Here is a 22799-nt window from a genome sequence, read left to right as displayed (position 1 = left end):
TTGTTAGCTACACAAATTTGAATAAAATATTCAAAAATTCAGTATTTTCTTCAGAAATTGTTTTAAAACAAAAATGAATATTCACGAGAAACACAAATTACTAAGCAACTGTTCTTTTTTGACTAACCATAAAGCTACCAGTTAAACCTAGACATAATTTAATTTTCCAAAAATATAAATGTATTTTTACTACTCACATTGTTAATTTCCAAATATTAAATGTCATAACATAAACGTTAAGACTGAACGTTTTTGTTCTATAATTTATATTAAGTAATTATTAAAAAAAAAAATGTTTAATACTTAAAATGATTTTTTTATGTTTGGTCTATATCTTTTATTCATATTTGATATTGTACAATCTATTTAGCAAAATAGTAATGAAAAATACAGATACAGATCTTGTAGTTATGAATATATGAAATAAATTCAAATCATTTTTATGTTATACCTAAAAACTGTGTTTTCATCAAGGTTTTTTTTAAAATCATCATCATGGAATTACACGTTACAATAGTATAATAGCCCATTTTTAACATTTCAATGTCAATTACTATAAATTATAAAATATAACCTATCTTTTATCTCTACAAATGTTAGCTACTTTTTTGACATTCAAATAAAGTTTTTGTCATCGTTAAAACGTTTTTGCAATACTGTTAATATTTTTAATTAAACCCAAAACACTAAATGAAATGAAAATGTTTAAGGTATGATTAATTTTATGTGAATTAATGTCAATATTAAAATCGATTTTTAAGATTGACATGTATAATTGTTAATATAACATTAATTGAGTTTTCATTTTTCAACAAAAGTATCACAATTCAATTTTTTTTATTTTTGTCTTTTAAGGTTTTAATTTCGATGATGATATTTATTTCATCGAGTAGCATAGTTAAATCTGAAGGTATAGATGTTGAAAATCTGAAATCGGAATTAAATAGAAATGAACTAATGAGGGAAATCATGTTTGGAAGTATGTAAAGCTTTATGTTATATGTATGTTTATGCTTTATGAAGTTATACTTAAATATTTATAATTTAATAAGTGTTACTAATTGTAATTATTATTAATTCTTATAAAAAGAACCTTTATCGTCTGGTTATACAAAAATTTAATAAAATCAATTGTGTTTTACATAGATCCATTGGATACCAGTTCAGGAGTAAATCAAGCTCAGTTATTATTGAAACCGAAGCCAGAATATAGTTATCAATATTCTCAAATGGGACCTGCTATGGGGTTACCAATGGTAAATTACTACAATAACCCCTCAATACTTAATTCTGGGTCAATTTCTCCAATAAGTGGTCAAGAAACAGTTACCAGATATAATAATGGAGTCACTGTAGTAGAAACTCAAAGTGTGATAACTGAAGGATCTCCAAATAGGAATCCATTCCGTGAAACAGTGTTTTACACGCCTACTCAAACAGTGATAAAAAGATCATAAAATGTTTCATAAATCCAAAAGAACATATTGTATTATTTATAATTGTTCTATCTGCCAAACAGATTTTAAACAGAATTTTATAATTGAAAAAATATATTATGAAGATAGTTGATAAATGTTTTTGGTGTTGGGCTGTAATTTTATATAAATCATTTTTTTAAGTTTATAAAATAATATTAATTTATTATACAAGTACTCTGCATTATGATACTTAAAAAATTTATTTAATATTTAACAAAGGTATTAATATTAAGTACAATAATTATATTTCATTCAATAAATATTTATCTTAAAAACAATTTCATGCTTTTAAGTTATATTATACTGATTGACATACTCTCTATAAACAATATGTTGAAATTGTTTGCTATTACTGAAATTTTTACATATTTATTTTTTTAATTGGAACATTTATTTTTAGTCTGTTTTATCTAGTTGTTTCAAAATCGCCAATCTAGGTAGTATTATTTAATTATACAAATCGAAAAGGAGTTCACATGGGTCCAGTTTCATACAATTTTTACTGACGCCATACAATAAAACGTTCATTTAATGAATAATACGCTCGTTTTTACGGGAATACGAGTAATTAGGTCAACGCATTTTCAAATGGTTGCTAGTTCTCACCTTTTAACAACGGAAAGAAATAAATATTAACGATTCTATAGAAAAAATAAAAATAAATCAATGGATATTGTAATTTAATACAGAAATATGATATAGATAGTCATTTCATGTTAAACTATTCTTGGTAATAGTCAATGGGGATTTCGAAAATTTTAAATATTTTACATTTTGATGTGCTTTGATGTTATCATCAGAAAACATCATAGTGCAACATAGATGATTTTTGAATTGCGTCGATATTATCAAATTTCATTCGTTAGTATTATTTTGATATTTATAATACTACATATGATAAAAAAACTGTTCCTTTTTTGACAAAAAAGTAGCATTATTATTGCTCTTAATAAAACAGTTGGGGTGCAATGCACATTTTCACAAAACAATAAAAATACCATTTAATTGTTTTTTTATTTTCCTTGTTTCTTTTTTCTCGTTATTCGCAGGATATCTATACTTTTTTTTGATTTTATTGTTAAGTACTGTGTCTGTGGCATAAAATTTCATTTTATCTTTTTTTATTTTATTTATGTATTATCATATTTTTGTTGTTGTGATTCTTAATGCCACTAAATTTATAATTAATTTATTAAATTGAAATTATTATATCAATTAAAATATATTGTCTTTCCTAAGTTATTTATTATTTATAATTTTGCTAATAGATTATTACATTGCATTCCCTTGTCTGAGAAACAAGTAAAAAATAAGAAATAGTTCTATAATAATTAATTTTTTTTGTTGAACTTCAACCCCCTTGATATTATTATATGAAAAAAAAATAAAAAACTTCATACAAATAAATACATTTCTATAAGCCTATCATTGTGTTTAAACTTCTTTGATTTTTTATTATATAAATAAAAATTTGTTTTTTTCTTTTGAAAGAGATTTCTATGAACGTAAAAGGAATTTTAATGGAAAACTTCCACTGTTCATATGATTTAGCAGTTTGAAGATATAAACTCAAAAGATTTGTTTACTGTAATTTTGTTTATTTCCTATTCTTTTCATTTAAGTACAAGTTCACAATTTTCAATAAAAAAATAAATTTTTATTCTAATCCATTTAAAAATTACATTTAATATGTTTGTCATTTTTAGGCGTATATGTTTTCATTAAGTTTTCCAATCAATAGTTTAGATACAAATTATTAGGTATTTATTATGACATTTTTATAATCGTATATGTGGATATGAGAAATATGCAAATTAATATTTCTTACACGTAAAACTGTTAATTCCTTATTATTAATATTTAGAAGTAGATTGCTTGTTTAGAGAAATGAGTAAAAGAACATAGTTAAACGTTATTGCGTTTTGTGATACTTATAGCATAATATGACTAGTTAAATTGGCCATCGTTATTTTATCGTTCATAGTCACGCATAAAAAAACAATACAATAATGTTAAAAATTTTTCGTAAAAAAATATCATAAGTAGCTGGAAACAACTGAAAAAAATATATAATCATCATAATAATTAAATAAATATTCATTTTTGGTACCAGTAAAAAATATATAATTTATTCAAATCCATCGAATTTTGCTATTATTAACTGTCAGGCGTGATACAAATAAAATAAATAGTTATTTCCAAGGAAAAATATTTGTCATTAATAATTTAAATACATTTACATTGCGAATTATAAATAATAATATAATTATCTCAAAACCCCTTTAGATTTCCTTTATTCAATAACCATATTGTATTAGGATAAATGAACTGTGTCAATAAATTCAAACAAACATAGCGATTATATTCTCTGATTATAATGAATATATGTTTACATTTATTGTGATTCTACATAATATAGTTCAATTTCTGAAATGTTTTTTAACTTTGGTTACATCTTTGAGTTATGTGTATATTCTAAAAATGTATTGTAATAAATGATATAATAATGTACGTATGCTTTGTTTAGTTTAAAATAGCTTTAAATAACTTTCTGCCTAAAACAAATTATTATCATTACATATACCTCCTACTAAACAAACAACAATATAAATGGGTATTTGTAGTTATGTATACAAATCCAAAGAGTTTTTGCTTTAAAAGGGCCTAAAAGTTTTAGGTTAAGCCAACAAAAACATAACATCCAACATATCAAAATATTCGTAAGCTCTAACAGCAGTTGTATTTGAATGATTTCTTATCGAACCTTCAAAACTTTATATCCTCGGATGTGTTTGATATACATCATATCTTCAATGCGAAAAGTAACGGTTAAGATTGGAAAACTTAGTGTGGTTTTAACACGGTTCAGTCTAAAAGACATTTAATAACTAACTCTGTCGTATGCTATTATTAGCTGTTAAATATAAATTTTGTACTTTTACATTGAAAATAATTGAAGCGTTGACTAATTAAGGACATTAAAGGACATTTTTGAGCTGTTCTTTTCACGATTATTGTTCCCAATACTTGTTATATGATAACAGGGGAGAACGGGGAAGATTGACGTTTAGGGCAAAATGAACTTCTTAGATTTAAAAAAGTATGATTCCGAATTTATCGTAGAAATATTTATAAAAATATTTATCAAACAATATTTTATTTTTTTCGATAATATATATGAACAAATATGATTGTTCATATATATTCATACATGTACCTTTTTTGCAAAATCGATATTATATTGCTGTTTAACGGCCTAAGGTTTTATTTAAGTGTTAATAAGTTAAATAATTTTTAGCTTCGATGCGAAGCTGAGAAGGTATTGGTTTTACTAAGATGTTTTTTTTTTTTATTTTTTTTTTTTTGTATCTGTTACCACTTTTTCTCAGCTCTCACCGAACGGATTTCTTTCAACGATACGTCAAAAGATCACAAATCGTATTTAGTCGAAGACATTACCCTCAAAAATTGAAAAAATTTCCCTCGTTCCCCGTAAACGGGGGAAACCTCCAAAAAAATTACAAATTTAAAAATCGCTAATTTTCGAAATTTTTTCAATTTTTTTTACTAAAAACTGCCGTAACTTTTTCAAAAATGAACATATCAATATAATTTTTTTTTATAGATGTTTGATGTCTTTACCTATCAGTTGGCGTATAATTTTTGTAAATCTAACACTTAACCAGCTCACAGGGGGGGATTTAAAATGACAACTTTTTTACAAAAAATTATCTTTTTCAACTTAACTTTTGAAAATGTTCCGAAAGGTCTGACACTTTTATATATATCTTAAATTAAAATTAATGTAATGTACTTTAATTTGAAAAAAAAAAAATTGACCTCTGGACTTGTCTTCGTGGTGAAAATGGCTAACGAATGCTATTTTTGTGTGAAATTTCTCGATTTTATATTTTACATTTTTTACTTTAAAAGGCTATAACTTTTTAAAAAATGTATGGATCAATACAATTTTTTTATGAGAAATAATATTTTTTAATAATCTCTTTTTCATTCGACATACTTTATCTTAATGTAGCTTTTGGAATAATACATCAATTTTTTAAAATTAAACACTATCTAAAGATGTGCATCGAAGCGTTTTTTTTTTGATAGTGATTTTAATCACTGTCAGATATCATTATACTTGATCCATCTATGCCACGTCACAATTGTGCCGCGACCCCCCTGTGCTGGGTTTTATTTTTATTAAAATAGCCGAACAAAAATATTACAAATAAATATAAATCTAGATCTGAGAGGATTTTTGAATAAAAAATATAATAGAGAAAGTTGTTTTTTTACTTTTATATCTATGAAATTATTATAGAAAATAAATCTAATAATTATTCAGGAGCGTATTTTAGATAGTCACCCTTTTAGATATTTTTACACTATTATTTTTTATAACTCCTTAGACTAATTAAAAATAATTCAATACATCCAAAGCTTCTTAAGGGGAAGGAGACGGACATCCTCTAAATTATGGAATAGATTTTGTAAGTATAGCTTAAATTTAACTAAGAGAAGTCAACTTACTCCATTAAAAAAACATCTTGCCCAGATTTGCTACAAGATAATAAATTTAACTTAAAACTTATTTATAACTCTTAAAATAATTTATACTAATTATTGAGCTTCTTATCAATTTGTTTAAATATATCAAACACTATTTCTGTTAAATTTCAAGATTTTATAGTAACTTATTCATTCAAAAGATTTAATTAAAGCAAAAGGGCACCACCCTTTCCCGCTCTAAAAAACCTAAAAAAAAAACAATTTTGTTATGAGAATATAGTTTATAAAATTTGATTCAAATGTATGTTGTATTATAATGATGTTTTTATGAAATAATTTTTCAAAAAAATATCGTTTAGTGACATTATACACTTAATCTTTTAATCAATATCAGAATATTCAAATAATCTTTAATAATAATATACGAGTAATGTAAAAGTATATAAGTACTTTCTTATATTTTAATAATAAATCAAAAGTTTGTGTCCTTAATATTAAAAAGTTTGTCTTTCTTTTAAATCATTAATTTCAATTTGCATTGCCATAATGCAATAATAAATAAATTCTTATTTTGACTTGCATTAGCTTAAGTATTCTTATATATTTATTTATCAAAATATACAAAACTTCAAAGAGATCCTTACAGCGTAGGGATAAAAAAATATGATAAATAATAAAACCAACTATTAGATATCCTCAAAAATAATAAAAATTCAGTTTTTTTACAAAATAATGGTATAATTCATATTTAAAATGTACATGTTCATTCATCGCTGATGTGCACAGGAATTAAATGTAAGATCAGGCGCACTGGGAAAATTTTGATTTCCCGACAGACCTATTCACTTCAGTGTAACGCATTTTAGAATTACTGAAATATATATATTATGCAAAGAGTGATGGAAATTATTACTCTAACTATAATTTTCTTTAGTAAGATGTTGCATAATTATTTTTGAGGAGAACATATTAAATTAAATTTATGTTCAAATTTATTAGTTACAAGACCTTCATCAAAAAGATACTAAACAAGACAAGCTGTGAAATGTAATTATAGTACAAAGTTATTTAACATGAGTCAAGAGGACTCATTGTAAACAATTAAATGTACAGACAATTTTTGTAGAATGTTTTAATAAAACTTGTGGTAATTAAACTTTTTATTGGAATATAGTTGTTAATTTTCCAATAAACTGGTATGCATTCGATAATAGGAATTGAATGGAAATAAATTTCCTTTTATTATTATTAAAACTAATTTTTGGGTTATTCTTTTCAGTGTTGCAATGAAAATTCTTTTTAAAGTGTATTTTCTCGTTCTTTGTAGATAAAATAGAACGAATTATGAAATAGATGAAAGGTTTCATTTTAAATTGTTAAAAAAAAATCTAGTCGTGATTCTATAGAGTACTTAGTAAGTATGGAAATAGGTTTCTTTTGTTTGTTTTCTATTTTGTTTCTATCTTTACATTTTCTTTGGACTCACTAAACTGATTTTTTTCAAAAATGCGTCAATAGATTATAAATTGTATCTAGTTATATATTTTGCTCTTAAAAATTGAAAAAAAAAATCCTTCGTTCTCTGTAAATGGGTGAAATCTTCAAAAAATTAAAATTCTTACAAAAAGTGAATATCGAAATTTGTTAAAAAAAATTTTCTTAAAATTTCCATAGCTGTTTGAAAAATGTATGATTAAAAACCACTTTTTTAATATAACTTATGTATTTATATTTAATTAGGTATACTTTTTTTAAATGTCGGACCATTTCTTCTTATACAGAAGGATTCAGAATTTGAAACATACGTATAAAAATGTAGAACTTTTCCAATTTATCTTTTGAACATACTCCGAAAATACTCCAAACTTCAAACATATGTTATATTAAATCTTATGTTACACACTGTAAGTTGAAAATAAAGTTGTCCCGCCGACACCTTATATTCAGTGGCGGCTCGTGGTTTGGACGACGGGACGATCGCACCCTCTACTAAAGAAGAATTAAAAGAAGAAAATTAATTGTATATTTTTCATTTCTATTAAAAATGCAAATTTTCAAATAGTAAAATAGTTATAATACATTTGGCGTGTGCGAACATTAAAGTCGTTTCCCTCAGTATGTGCGGTACGCATGCGCACACGAATAGTGTTTGGACGACCGACAGCGTCGCCAGAACAATATTGTGAAATGTATATTATAAACGAGTTGTCGTTTGGTGTGCGTGTGGGTACTGTTCAGCTGCAATCTTATGTACGTGTTTTGGACGACCGGCAACGTCGTTCAGACAGTATATTTGTACAGTAATATTAGTATATTACTATATTGGGTAATTTATTTTTAGAATTAACTAAATTTACCCTCGTCGTTATCGGTTGCTATAATAGTATAATCGCTATTATTATTATTTTCATTTCTATTTTCTACTGCGACCTTTAAAATAATTTTATGTGTTTTATTTTATTATATTTAAATTAACAATTTGTTATACCTATAACTAGCGGTATTATATTTAAAGTCGCACCCCAACCACCAGCACCCATGAACCCCCCTGCTTATATTCTATATTTAAACTGTTTCCGAAGTTAAATTTTTTTTTTATTTTAGTAGAAAAATCATCAAAATTTTTGGTGTTCTAATAATTTTTTTTTAAATTATATATACTTGTATTTTAGATTGGGCGGTAAAGTCATATAAGAGGTGGATAGGTACCTCATTTAACTCGCTCTTTTTATATAAAAAAAAAATAATAATCATAATCATAATCATAATAAAGAGATTTAAGTGTAAGTTATAAATATTTATTGTGAATCTAATTATTAGTGTATTAAAATAAAGAGGTTACCTTTCAAAAAAAAAAAAAAAATGTTCTAGCTACCTATAGTTATATTATGGTATATAATCTTTCTTGTTTAACTATGTTGTGTCCTCAGTGTGCTGGGTTTTTACATTAAGATCAAAATAATTTAAGAGTGGATAATAAAATACTTTTATCATTTAGTATTTTAATACAATAATTTGTTCTATCAAATTTTATCTGTTGCAATGAATTTCATGACGCTTAATAATGTTTTACAGTTATAGTTTTACTGAAGAGTTATAGGCCAAGAGCATTAATTACCAACTGACTATGGCTATTATACTACTACACGAGGTAAGCTTCGATATTTTACATCAGTGGTTACTATGGCCTTCGACCAGTATCTGGTAGTTTAATTATCATTCAACGCCATCCTTTGCCGTCCTATCACCATTTTATTGTTACTAAAACGTTTAGTTTCTTTCTATTATTTTTAGAGCACTTACAATTTACAAGCTTTTTAATGCATAGAATGAAAAATAAAAACCCTTACATATCTTCATTACATTTTGAAAAAAAATTAACTTTTTTTAAACATTGAGTTAAGAAAAATATAGATAGGATTTGAGGTGAGGTGATAATTTTTAAAATTAAACTAAATAAATTTTGTTAGGCTTAAAATTAATATATCTTATTAATGTAATAATAATTTTAATTATTAAATTATTCAAACGTTCCATACTAACGTATTGAAAGCAAAAAAAATCTATTTTTTTAATTAGATAAATTGTTTATCAGGACATTTATTAAACACACAAAATAGCTGTATTGTTATTTCTATAATCTTTATTTATTCCACAGAGATGTTATTTTACAACCCTAAGGGATACAAAGTAAGCACACGTACTTTATGAACTATTCGATATGGCCTTTGTAAATTTAGTAAACTTGATATTTATATAAATCGGTTAAAAAATGGTCGAATAAAACGATATACACACATATATACTTACTCTTATTTTCTAATAAATATTATTATAATGATTATTAATGAATAAAAAAAAAAGGAAAGGGAAATAAATAAATATATTATTATTAGAATTTTTTATTTTTTTATATTGATTACAAAACAAGACTATATTATAATATTGATACTATACATATATGGTACATAACAATGAAAAATACTATGAACAATAGATTTTAACAAAAGTATATATACAAAACAAAAATCTACAATACTTTTAATAAATATAAATGGAAGGGCAAATTGCATATTTAACGATTATATACAGTAGTTAAATGATTTTTTAGTTTTTTTTTTTATAATTAAATACTGATTTTAATTAAGATTTAAAAGTCATATTCCTGTAAAAATGTATTAAATACAAAATGTCTGAATAGTTTTCGCAAAAGCAATGACGACGATTTGAAATTTTATATGAATATCATGATAAATTTTCATTGGGACACCATGACCTCTAATTTTTTTAAGACTTTTTGTTCATTACTTATTATTCATTTTTTTTCATGAAATTACAGACATTATTGGGTGAAATATTTATTGATTGTATTTACCTACCTAACATATGCATTGCCACATAATGCATATATATATATAGGGAACGGCTCCACTGCATTACAGAATTCTTTTAGAAAAAAATAAAAATAAAACGTTTGCCTATAAGTTAGTCAACTGTAACTAATTTTTAATTCAATAATATTAGTGATCAGACATTGTTTTACATTATCGAATACTCTTTTATATAAAATATATCTATACCTATTCTTATTTGTCTGTATATGCATGTTTTTCCGTTCGATTACATTTTTACTCGGTAAAAAGGATGGCTAGTTTTTATGCTTCGTATGATAAATTAAACAATAGGGAAAATCATATGAATATTGCTGAAATAAAATTAGTTTGCTATTCTGAAAATAGATTTTTTGTAATAATCATAATTATTTATTAAAAAAAATATCCACGTATTTATAAATAATTTTCAATAGATCAAATAAAGACTTATTATGATTTTTGATAAATAAATGTATTATTTAATAAAGTCATAAATTTAGAATCCAACTATCATTATAAACTTTAATTAAATGTATAGAAATACGTGAAATATCAATAGAATATTATAAAAGAGATGATATTGATCAAACATGAATGATTATTATTGAAAAATACCTTTGATCTTCAAATGGAAACATTAATATTATTATTCAAGCATGAACGTTATTAAACACAGAATTCTCATTCAATAGCGAAACTTTCCATTGATGGAATGGTCAAAATATAATAAATTTTATGTCTTAATGAAAATTTCTGGGTAATATTTTCCTACATTACAAAAAAAAAAAAAAATAGTACGAACTCATGTAATATGATAAAAACAATGTGAGATTATTCAAAAAGAAAGTTCAAGTTATAAATTATAATATAATTAGCAGCGCCTAAAATAACAATTTTTTAGGAATATAAAATATGTTCCTTGTAATAAATACAATTATGGGCATGCATTTTTTTTTTATTCAATTATTAACAATTTTTTAATTGTTTGAATTCAACATAGATAATTATTCTATGTTTTGTTTTGATTTGATAACTATTCTATTTTAACCAATTACTTAAAGAATTGAGTTTTTTTTACACACTTTTCAAGTACCGATTATTCGTATACCAAACTTACATTGGAGTCGGTTAACAATCAATACATAGACTATTTACAAATTATAGTACACATAATTATCACAAGTCTGGATTGTAAGTAAAAAAAATACGGAAGTGCAAATACTGTCAACGTATAGTTAATTGTTTATTCGTTCTGCTCTTCTAAATCATATGATAATGTTGAAATCAATATTTGCACCTCAGATTCACTGATTAGACCGAAATCACTGATTACATACTTAATAAAAGAGTACACATAAACTAAAATTGACATAATATATATTAATGTCGGTCAGTCTAACATACGTTACACCAAATCGTCGCCAAATAAAAAACGGCCAATGCTCGAACCAAACAAATGATCAAGTGAGAAGTTTTTGTAGCAGTATTACCCGTTCCGCTACCACTTAGAGCACTGGCCTTGCAACGCAAATCTTCAGGATAAATATCAGCTATTGGAATACGTACAGCATCGTTTCGAGGGTCGGTGCACGTTGCACGTCGGACAGTCGATTGGACCATCTGAGACTCGGCCATTCCAAGAGTGTGCACTTGAACTGCTTCACGTAGCCATCGTCGCAACCACTGACCTAACCATAATAGCCCACAGTCACATTGTAAAGGATTATCTTCAAGAAATAGACCGCCTGTAACATATTGAGCGAACAATTTGAGTGCATGGAATATCAGTGAATTATTTTCAGATTGATTCAATAAAATAAAATAAAAATTAATTATAAAAGCTAAAGATTAATTATCGTAAAATTGTAGTAACTGACAAAGAATTTTTTTTTTACTTATATACATCGCGGATGAACAATTATAATTCACTTTTTTGAAAAACGAGTTGAAATTTATTTGAAATGTTTGTTGAATAATTATTTCAAAAATAGTTATAAAGATTGTGTAAGATATAAAGTGTCACTACATAGTGGTAAGACGACATATAGGAAATTGCTATAGATTAAAATAAGACAGTAATTAAAATCAGTATTACAAGACTATTTGATGCGATTGTGCAAAAGAAAGTCCGATTATTTTAACTTTCGTTAATTGTTTATAACTGCAATAAAAATGGAAATTTTACTTGAAAACATCACGATAATATAATTATATTTAAATTTTAACACTATGATATTAATTAAGTGTTATAAAGAATGGAGATTTTCGGGAACATTTTCAAAAATTAACTTCTAAGACAAATGTATTTTAAACCTGTTTTCCCCATGAAAAGGAAAAAAGTAAGAATTTAAATAAAAACATACCATATAAGTTATTCACCCTTTATTTTAAAAACAATTTAGTTTTAATTTACTTATTTAAAAAAATATGATCACAATTTTAAATAATAAAACATTTTTTAATTTCAAAAATAATAACTTTTCGAGGGGATTTTTCCCATGTACGGAGAACGAGAAAATTTTGTTTAATTTCGTATAATTAATTTAATGTCTTTAACTAGATATGATTTGTGATATTTTGACGTATATTTTAACAATATCGGTCTGGCAGGGCTGAATATTAGTGAAAACAGAAATAATAAAATTAAAATAAATAAGTAAACACATCTGTTGACGATTTATATGTATTATTTATCTCACTATTTTGTTATCTAATAACAACCGGTCAATTTGTGTTAATGTTAGTGTACGTTCCACCGCTCTAATGATGGCGAAACGCTACTAGTTTTCTAAGTTATTTTTAATGATATAAATAAATATATATGTTTCAAATAGTAAAGCGTATTAAGCATTATTGATTATTATGTTAAAATTAAAAATATTGAGTGTTCGTTTATTATATTTTAATATCCTGCTCGGCCGCCAACATCATAGTAGAATATACTTTTTCATGGATCTTAAAAGATTATTTTGAAAATCTAAAATTTAAGGATAATATAACATTGAACATTTTAAATAATGTACTCTATAATATTTTCAAATTAAAATCAATATTTTGAATAATCGTAGAATTTTTTAATATCATAGACACTACTTGTTTTTTTTTTAATTGTAATTGGTACACATTTAAGTTGTGGGTAAAATATATAAGTAGATTTATTTTCTTAAAATTAACTTCGCCAACCAAGAGTAATTTAAATAATTTATTCAAAAAGTTGAATGAAAAGACTTTTGGCTTAAAAACTTAAGAAAATAACACTTTAATTGGTAACTCTTCAAGAACCAATTCGACTAACTTTTATATAAATTCATGACTGTCATTGTAATATTTGAATTACATTATACCTATATATTAGCATGTTTAACGGTATAAACTGATCAACAAGTTTTAAAACAACCCTCGAATGCAAATTTAACTTTGTTAATTATTAAATTAAAAAAGTTTAGACTGCTCATATGTTTTTGATTATTTATATTCATCTATTTTAATTTAGTTTTAAGGAAATTTCATAATTTATCAAAAATAAAACTATTTAATAAATTTTGGAAAGCGATAAAAATAATGATACAAAACAATAAATAAATTTCTTATAATGGATGCTGAATTACGATAATACCTAACAGTATTTTTATTTTAGATAAAAAAATTATCATTTAAAGGCGATGACAAGAGCTTTATAACCATTAACGTATCCTCGATTTTTTAATGAAGTGGGGTGACCTCACTTTTACATGACTGAAGTCATTTGTCCTTTTTTTAATCACATATACCCTGGATTTCTGGCCGATTTAAAAATTATTATTGGTTTTGACTGTAACGTTTCCCTATAATTTTCCAATATAGTATAAACGTTATAGTCTCGGATTTCTACCGAGTACAACATTTCCACCTTTTATTAAGCGAATAATTTAGTAAATTTCCAAAATTTTGCTGTGGATATTTAGTTATAAACCAACATTAAATCATATTCACGATTTCATTATTATTGTCTTGTAGTTATGACACAAATCTCCCCTTGTAAATAAATCTGTGTTTAGGTTCAATTGACATAACTTCAGTTATTTATTAAACTGCAAAAGAGTAAATTTATTTGTGTACTTTTAACTTTTAAATTGATCTCTTAAAAAATTATGTAATATGACGTTTTTATAAGGAGTGAGTGATATGCATTATATAAGTTATATAAATAGGTATTTGATATAATCTAATCTAATTAGTGAAAAGTTTAGTAATTTTAATCGTTAAATTTCCAAACTCAAGTAGAAACAGTATTTTATTTTAGCATCTTTATTGATCATTTTATAGTTATTTATGACGATTTTTTTAATGAACTTAAAAGCATGTCTTATAGAAATGTGACAGCATAAATGTCTATAAAAACCATAAATCTAGTTTTTTCATAAATTCTTGATTTGCCATTCTATAAACCACACCCCCTTTTCGATAAACTCTAAGTTTTATCTTATGTTACTGGACATTTTGAAAGGTATTATTAGTTTAAAATTATTTGTCAATATTGCCATGTATGTAAATTTAATTTTTAATGAACATACTCAAAAAATGTCTATTTAAAAATATGTTATTAGTTTATATAAAGAAAAGTAAAGAATGCAAGTATTTTGAAACCTAATATTTGAAAGCAACAACAAAAAACGGCCGAGAAGACCACTGTGTAGTCATTGACATTTTTTTATCGTTTCAATAATTTTGTGTAAAACATTAAAAATTATATTATATGTCATTTATGTATTAAAATATATTTATCGAATATTTATCAGAAAAGATACAAATACGCAGAAAAAAATGTTAAAAACAGTAAATGGCAACAGATTGAGAAAAAAATTTTACTGAAACAGAAAGTGAGCGTCATGCAACAAAAAGTCATAACTACAAAAGAAATAGTGGATAGAGCATTTTTATGATGATGAAGGTGGTAGAAGATGCCGTTAGTGGAAGTAGAAAAATATACACTGGTCGACACAGATGCGCCTTAATATTACCACCCACATGATATCTACCTCGTCTTCGGTGTACAGCCACTACTACTTATACGTATTCACTCTTATGCTTGTCAAGCGACACTTCGTCAGCACTTCACTTTGTCACTATGACACTAGCCCTTTAGTAAGAAAAACAAAAAACAAACTTTTGCACACTAGTAAACTTGTCAGTCTAAATACTCGACGTTCTGGGCACTTTTTTCTTTTCGTCATCTTACCACTACATTGTTTCTCTTTAGAGTATGTTTTTTTTTTCATTCTACCACACAATAGAAAAATACTATGTTTGCTTGACACGAACAATGACTGGTCTACAAATAAACACGTGTGACATTGTTAAAAAATGTATTTACTTGGCTGCTCAATTCATACCAAATCTCTCAGTTGTCTTTTTTTTGTCATCTTTTTTTTATCGTTAAGTGACTTTTACAAGTATCTTTGCGTATAGTACATGCCCCTTTTATAAAGTTACAAAAAACATAAAGAAAAATTTTTACATTAGAGGCTAATATAGTATAGTATATATTTTTTAAAATTATTGAAATATTTTTGTAGTGAAATATTCACTTTACATGAAATTGTTTAATTTTGCTTTATGTTTTGGTACATTATTACGAAAGTCAATATATAAGGTCTTTAATAAATAAAGAAACGGGCTATTATTGTTGTAATTTTTTGTAACAATTGACCTATTTCCTTATTACTATTTGAACAGTCTGTATATTTTTAATATTTTGAAAATTATAATAAAAATCTATACCTTTTAAAATATTTGTTCCTGAATTCTCCCATGATGTATAGTTTGAGTATATAGTTGATGGATTGAGCGAAGTTAGTTTATTCCCTGTTAAGTCCAATGTGAGTTTAGGTATACCAACTAATGGTAATAACAAATCAGCTGGTAAATCTTCAATGGCAGTGTTTCGTATACTAATAGTTAATCTATCACCAGTCCCTAATTGTAATCCGTCGAACACAGAAGGATCCAAGATACGTAATTTAGGTCCTGTGATTTCTATTGAATCTATTTTTGGACCACAATGATCAACTATAGGTCCAGGTAACCTAATCCGATTTACGTAAATTGATAACGTATGAATAGAATGTGCTGTAGCACAAACTATTTGTCCAAGATTTTCTCTCCAATCTGTGGTCAATGAACGAAGTGTAGAAAGTTTTGACAATGACCCAGCATCAAAACGATCGAGATAGTGTAATTGTTGAGCCCTTAAATGCTGTAGTCTAGATAAATCCATAAAACTTGCTTTTGTAATTGTCTAAAATATAATAATAATAATGTACTAACTGAGAAGTTTACTTACTATGATAGGAATGTAGATTTTAAAAATTTAACATAATATTTAACCTTAAATATATAAAAAATAAATGTATAAATAACTTTTAATAACAAATTATTCTATCATTTCTCATTAACGAAAATCGAAGTAAGTAAATATTTCTACGAAAATAAAGCCATACTTTATTGATAATCTTGTTAAATTATTTTTGCAGTTTTTATATGAAAAATAATATTATAAATTCAATTTTCTTATAAATGTTTTATTTTTATTTTAAATTAACATAATTTTCATAGTAATTTTTGCTATTTAAAGTATAAAATATAGGCATAGAATTTTTTTGAGGAATGCGTGAAAGTTATAATTAATATACCCTTTAAATTGAATGTAAGTATTCATGCTATTTTCTCGACTTATTTATTTTTTATTTTTAAATTTTAGAAACGGCTATAATTTTTTAATTAATAATTTCAAATTTATTTCAATGTCATAATTATTTTATTATGGACGTATATACGTAAAATTAGTTTTTATTTGTAAACAAAAGTAATTTAATTTATTTAAAAATCAATGATATTCTTCACTTAAATTCTTACTAGTAATTATTTTATGTAGGTATACTTATTATGCTTATTCACTTATACTATTTTTTTAAGATTTAATAAAAATTATTTAGAATTATATTAAATATTAAAAATACCTTACATACTTTGATAGGGTTTGATGATATATCCAGCAACTTTAAAGATGGCAAATATGACCACACGTTTGCAGGGGAATAAGACAATTCATTATAATCAATGAAAAGAGATCTTAATCGAGACAACATTTCCATTGAGTCTCTTGATATCGTTTTTAACTTATTGTGGGATAATCTGAGTGATACTAAATTAGGTAGTGGCAAGGATGGACTTTCAGTAAGTCCTGTGTTAGCTAAATTTAAATGTTTCAAATTTTGAATATAATGAAATAATTCTTTAAAATTAGCTCTCAAGTTATTTGAAGACAAATCTAATGATAATAAGCTAGAAAGTCCTACAAATGCATTGTCAGGAATTATTGTCAACTTGTTATTGGCTAGACTAAGATTAGCTAACTTTGTGATGCCTGAGAAAGTAGTACCATCAATATGATCGATTTGGTTGCCGGAAAGTAATAAATGTCTTAATGTTGATCCTGTATGAAATAATACTCCAGTTGGTACTGTTAAGAACTGGTTGTTAGACAAATCCAATGATTCTAATGGTGCACCAGATACTATATCCCAACTTATAGTATTCAAATAATTTCCAGATAGAGACAAAATTCGTAATTTAGGTAAAATTGCTAATTGATCAGTATACAAATGTTGTATTTTATTATGAGAGAGATCAAGTATTTGCAAAGATGTTAAATTGCTAAAAGACTTTTGTGCTATAGATGTTATTCCATTTCCTGCTAACGAAAGAATTTCGAGATTAAATAAGTTTACAAACTCTGAGTCATAAATTTTTGAAATCTTATTGTGATCCAGGTACAAATTTTTCATTGAACCAGACACTAGGTATAAAAGTTCAAATGGAATATCCTGCAAATTGTTATAGCTTAAATCAAGAATTTTTACATGAATTGGTGTTAATGGATCATCCACTGGAGCTCGTTCAATATAGTTTCTTGATACATTTAATAATAATGGTTGTTTAGAGTTTGTTGAATTTATAAATGATGTAATTCGTAATTCTTTTAGTTGATTTCCTTGTAAATCTATTCGTTTTAAATTCGGTAAGCTATAAAAAGCTGACGGTTGAATGTATTCAATTTTATTAAACGATAAATCTATATTAAATAACCTAGGAAGATTGTTAAATGCATGAGACATTATTTCAATTATTTTATTTCTCGATAATGTAATTGTTTGTAATTGTTGTAAATTTAAAAACGTGTTGGAATCTAGTGACATTAAATTATTTTGGTTTAGTCTTATTTCCCGAAGATAAGTTAGATTGGTAGAAGAAAACGTCTTCGGAGCTATTACAGATATTTTATTTGATTCCATATTGATATACTGAAGTTTATCAAGTGTGTGAAAGGAATTAACTGGTACTGAGAGAATATCGTTATTGTCAAGAACTAACCACAAAAGAGATTTTAAATGTTTTAGTATTTTCACAGGAAAATTGTCATAATAGACACTGAAACTGATTTCTAAACTTTCCAATGAATTTGCTAAATCTAAAAACACATCTGTGTCCACGTAATGAATATTGTTAAAAGACAAACTTAATTCTCTTAAGACCATTGTCTTTTTAAATGGTCTTCCAGTAAGTTCAGTCAGCTTATTGTTCATAAGTAATAGTGTATCTAAGTGCTCTGCCCAAACTTCAAAGTCATTTTCCTTTATTTCTCGAATAAAGTTATACCCTAAATTTAAATGAGATAATTTCGTACAGTTTTCTAAAGCCATACTAGGAATTTCTGTTAAACGGTTTCCTGATAGTGATAATGATCGCAAGCTTGAAGATACACCCGCAAAGTCTGCTACGTCAATATGATTCAGACCATTTGACGATAGGTAAAGAAATTTTAAATTTTTTAAAGTCCTTACTGCTGTTGGAATTATTCCTAATTTGTTATGTTCTAGATCTAAATATTCCAATATTCTCTCTAGGCCTTCAAAAGTTTTATGATTTATACTTCGAAGCCGATTATGAGACAAATACATACGGACTGATCGTAGTCCTTCGAATGCTTTTTCTTCTAAAACTTCGATTTGATTCATATCCATGTGTAAATTACGGACCTCAGAACGGCCGTCGAACAATCGACCTGTCCAACTTTGAATTCGATTCATACCAAGATCCAAGACTTCAAGTTTTACAAATCTGTTTGGTATTATTTTAGTCATATTTTCGATATAATTATCTCGAATGTATAGTCTGTTTAATGAAGTTCCTAATTCTGTAAAAAAAATAGGAAAATCTTGCAAAAAATTATTTGATATACTCAATGTCTCAAGTAAAGGTGGTGTTTTGAGGGATGTAGAAATAGTTGTAATTAAATTATTATCTAAATTCAGTGTTGAGAGCGATCGAAGTTTTGATAAACTCTCAGGAAATATTGTCAAGTCATTTTCTCCAATAAATAAGTGTTGTAATGTATCTTGAAGATGATTCCACTGAGGTTCTATTTTCTCAATATTATTTCTGAAAAATTGTTTAATCATTTTTAATGATATATACATTTGATAGAATTGATATAATTACCCATGCAAATTTAGCCAATCTAAACTTTTTATGTTAGTAAGAGCTTTCATTGGTACTTTATTCAGTTGATTAAAACTGATATCTAAAGCTCTTAGTACCGAGCCTGATGACCTGTAAAATAAATGAATAATTTATATTTATTTTCTATTTAGTTTTTCATTTTAAAGCTAAAATTTAAACTTGACTAGCTACTTCCACATGTTACAGTAAATAGGTTTCTAGTGAATGAATTATGATTGAAAAACTTTTATTGCCATGAAATGTGGCTAATAACTTGAATAATTGACATTTTTACCAAGTTTATTTTAAGAAAAAATTATTCCTAAGGGTAGATTTTAGGAGTAATTTTCAAAAGTTAATTGAGGATCTATTATTTTTTTACTATTAAATGAAAAATTGATATTAGATGTAGAATCTTATATTTAGTTCCAGTTATATTGTTCTAATTAATGTCCTCGAGTTTCTTATATCTGAATAGACATTCTAATAAACTATCTAATAAATCGGGGAAAACAATAAACTCAAAGAAACACCCAAAAAAATCTCAATATTGTTTTTAATTTTTATTCAGTATGACTTATTTAGTTAATAACCTCTCCTTTTTTTCGTTAAATAATTATTTTTTTGCTATTAAATGCAAAATGGTCTTAAATAAAATGTTGGTTGATCAATAACCAGTATTGTATCATTATTTTTTGAGTCTTAATAGTTTTTGGTTATAGACGAGCTGGATGCGCAATGTAGAAGAATTATTATCTGGGCATTTAAGAAAAAATAGTTCGTCGCTAAACACTACACTACTCCTCACCTTTTCTAAATTTCAAATGCTTTTTATTGCAATAATATAAACATCACCAAATTAGATTGTATTACTCATTCTTTTATAAATTAGTGCAACTGTATGGAATCATATTTCTATACAAGCACATTATTTTAATATATGACACCATGCACAAACTTATAACATTAACAGTAAATATGAAACAGAGATAGTGAAATATTGACAAAATAGTTAAAAAAAATGTTCTTTTTCATTACTTTGTCAAATAAGACATCAATATTAGGTTAACTTCCTGATATACCCCCGGTCCACTATGAAGTCATCAATGATACAGAACACTTGCTCTTAATACGATTGTTTAATAAATTATTAAGATTTAATTGCATTTCAATATTATTGAATATATAGAGTGTCCAAAAAGTAAGGACACAGGTTAATTGTTATTAACAATAGAAACCCGTTTTCTTACTTACTGAAAACTTTATATATTTATTCTGTGTTAATATTTATTTTATTTTCCTAAGTGTACTTTAATTACATTTAAAAAAATTAATAATAAGTTTGAATAGTACACACTATATTTTTAGTGAAATTATATTCATCGAAGTTGACTTCATCTTCACTTAAGAAATAAACCGTTTAGTGAAATGTTCATATTTACTGCCATATTAAAAGGTTTATTTGTTCTATGAGAGTACAAGTATATACCTTATTTGATCTCTATTTCTGTATATTTTTTAACTTATTCTTCTACTTTATTGAATAAAACTCTCCCTTCCATTTCATTTTTTCTTATTTTTGATTTAGTACAATATGTAGTTTATATTTTTATAATGAACTTGGCATATTAATGATATATTACAAGTATAGTTATACAGCGTGATTATTTTAACGATAGCTACTCAACTCCTCTTAAAAAAAGAAATAATTCTTTAGTTTCATATATTTTCTGATTTATCGATTATTATTTACTTTTTCGGTTCATTCCTTAAATGGGTGTCAACTATATTTTTTTTAATGATAACATACATATTGAACTAGCTTGTAAATTAGAAAATGATATAATTAAGAAATTTACTAGTTGCTAAAGACTTTTGGACTTGTATTTCGGAAGTTGTTCACATTTTTATACCTAGGCGGGATGTAGAGTGTGGTGCGAGAAATGACTTATAATAAAAATAACTATATACGCACTTAACCTCCAGTCAATATTTTTAATTGCTAATACCGTCCGTAGAACTAGTCCTAAAGTTGCTATTAATCAGACATTTTCTTAATTCGATCATTTTCTATTTCATAATCTAGTTAAATATGTATATTGCCATTAAAAAAACAAGTACAGAGGCTTATTGGTGACGTGACATTGTTAGGAAAAATATATATGATGTCTGATAATGATGAGCATAAAAAATTATTTGATGCCAATCTTTTAAATTTTACAATAATTTGAATATTTGATATTTTACAATTATGTTTCAAAATTTCACTGAAATTTTAAAGGCCTGTAAAATTATTTTTTTTTACCACCAAATATGCATTGAAAATTTATATAATCGTATAGCCTATAATCTTCTGATAAACATTTAATTAATATTTTTTGGAAATATGAAGAATATAAAATTCATTTCTTAATGTTTTTTAAATTTTTTAGATAATATATATATATATATATATATATATATATTTATGTTTTTTTGAAAAAATTGCAATTTTATACTTTACGGTCGATTTTTCATAAAAAAACAATCGTCAGACAACAATTTTTTTTAAATATTGTAGTAAATTTTAAAAGCTTTTATTTGATATAGGTTAAAAGTTGTCAGACCTTCAGAAAACTTTCAAAAATTTTGTTTATGCAAAAATTATTTATACATGCGTTAGTGGTTGTTTTATAAATAGTATACCAAAATAAAGCTTATTGTCTCTAGTATACCCAACTAAAATTTCATAAGAATCAGTGTTTTTATGAAAATAGCAGATTAGAAATTACAGCAGTTTATAAATGCCGTTTTTAAATGTTTTGTAATTTGAGATATTTTTCAAAATTACTAAAATTGAGAGAATTTTTAAAGACAATAGGTTAAATTAGTATAAAATAAGGTTCTTTTTATC

General features: G+C 25.3%; 2 protein-coding genes across 7 annotated transcripts in view; one reads left to right on the top strand and one right to left on the bottom strand.

Moving 5' to 3' along the window:
- Positions 1 to 595: 595 nt before the first annotated feature.
- LOC126895544 (uncharacterized) lies at positions 596 to 1682 on the top strand. The gene is made up of 3 exons (XM_050667523.1): positions 596 to 710; positions 856 to 979; positions 1147 to 1682. Exons 1-3 carry the CDS (start codon positions 696 to 698, stop codon positions 1455 to 1457), a joined length of 450 nt encoding a protein of 149 aa, XP_050523480.1. The 5' UTR covers positions 596 to 695; the 3' UTR covers positions 1458 to 1682.
- Positions 1683 to 9912: 8230 nt separating this feature from the next.
- LOC126895539 (chaoptin) overlaps positions 9913 to 22799 on the bottom strand; it is a 51880-nt gene continuing 38993 nt past the window's right edge. For all 6 annotated transcript variants that reach the window (XM_050667509.1, XM_050667512.1, XM_050667511.1 and 3 more), the window contains 4 exons: positions 19907 to 20017; positions 17374 to 19846; positions 16127 to 16643; positions 9913 to 12111 (listed from right to left, as the gene is read on the bottom strand). In XM_050667509.1, the coding sequence (XP_050523466.1) occupies positions 11762 to 12111; positions 16127 to 16643; positions 17374 to 19846; positions 19907 to 20017 (3451 nt within the window). In that variant the 3' untranslated portion in view covers positions 9913 to 11761. The remainder of the gene's footprint in view (positions 12112 to 16126; positions 16644 to 17373; positions 19847 to 19906; positions 20018 to 22799) is intronic.

This window comes from Daktulosphaira vitifoliae, unplaced genomic scaffold (assembly GCF_025091365.1).
Source record: "Daktulosphaira vitifoliae isolate Bord-2020 unplaced genomic scaffold, ASM2509136v1 Scaffold_1, whole genome shotgun sequence".
NCBI lineage: Eukaryota > Metazoa > Arthropoda > Insecta > Hemiptera > Phylloxeridae > Daktulosphaira > Daktulosphaira vitifoliae.
This window is presented reverse-complemented; position numbering and strand designations above follow the sequence as displayed.

Bases quoted from the DNA above. Each gene is read 5' to 3' on its own strand.
- LOC126895544 (XM_050667523.1), top strand. The intron at 980-1,146 runs GTATGTAAAGCT...TGTTTTACATAG, and splicing joins GAGGGAAATCATGTTTGGAA to ATCCATTGGATACCAGTTCA.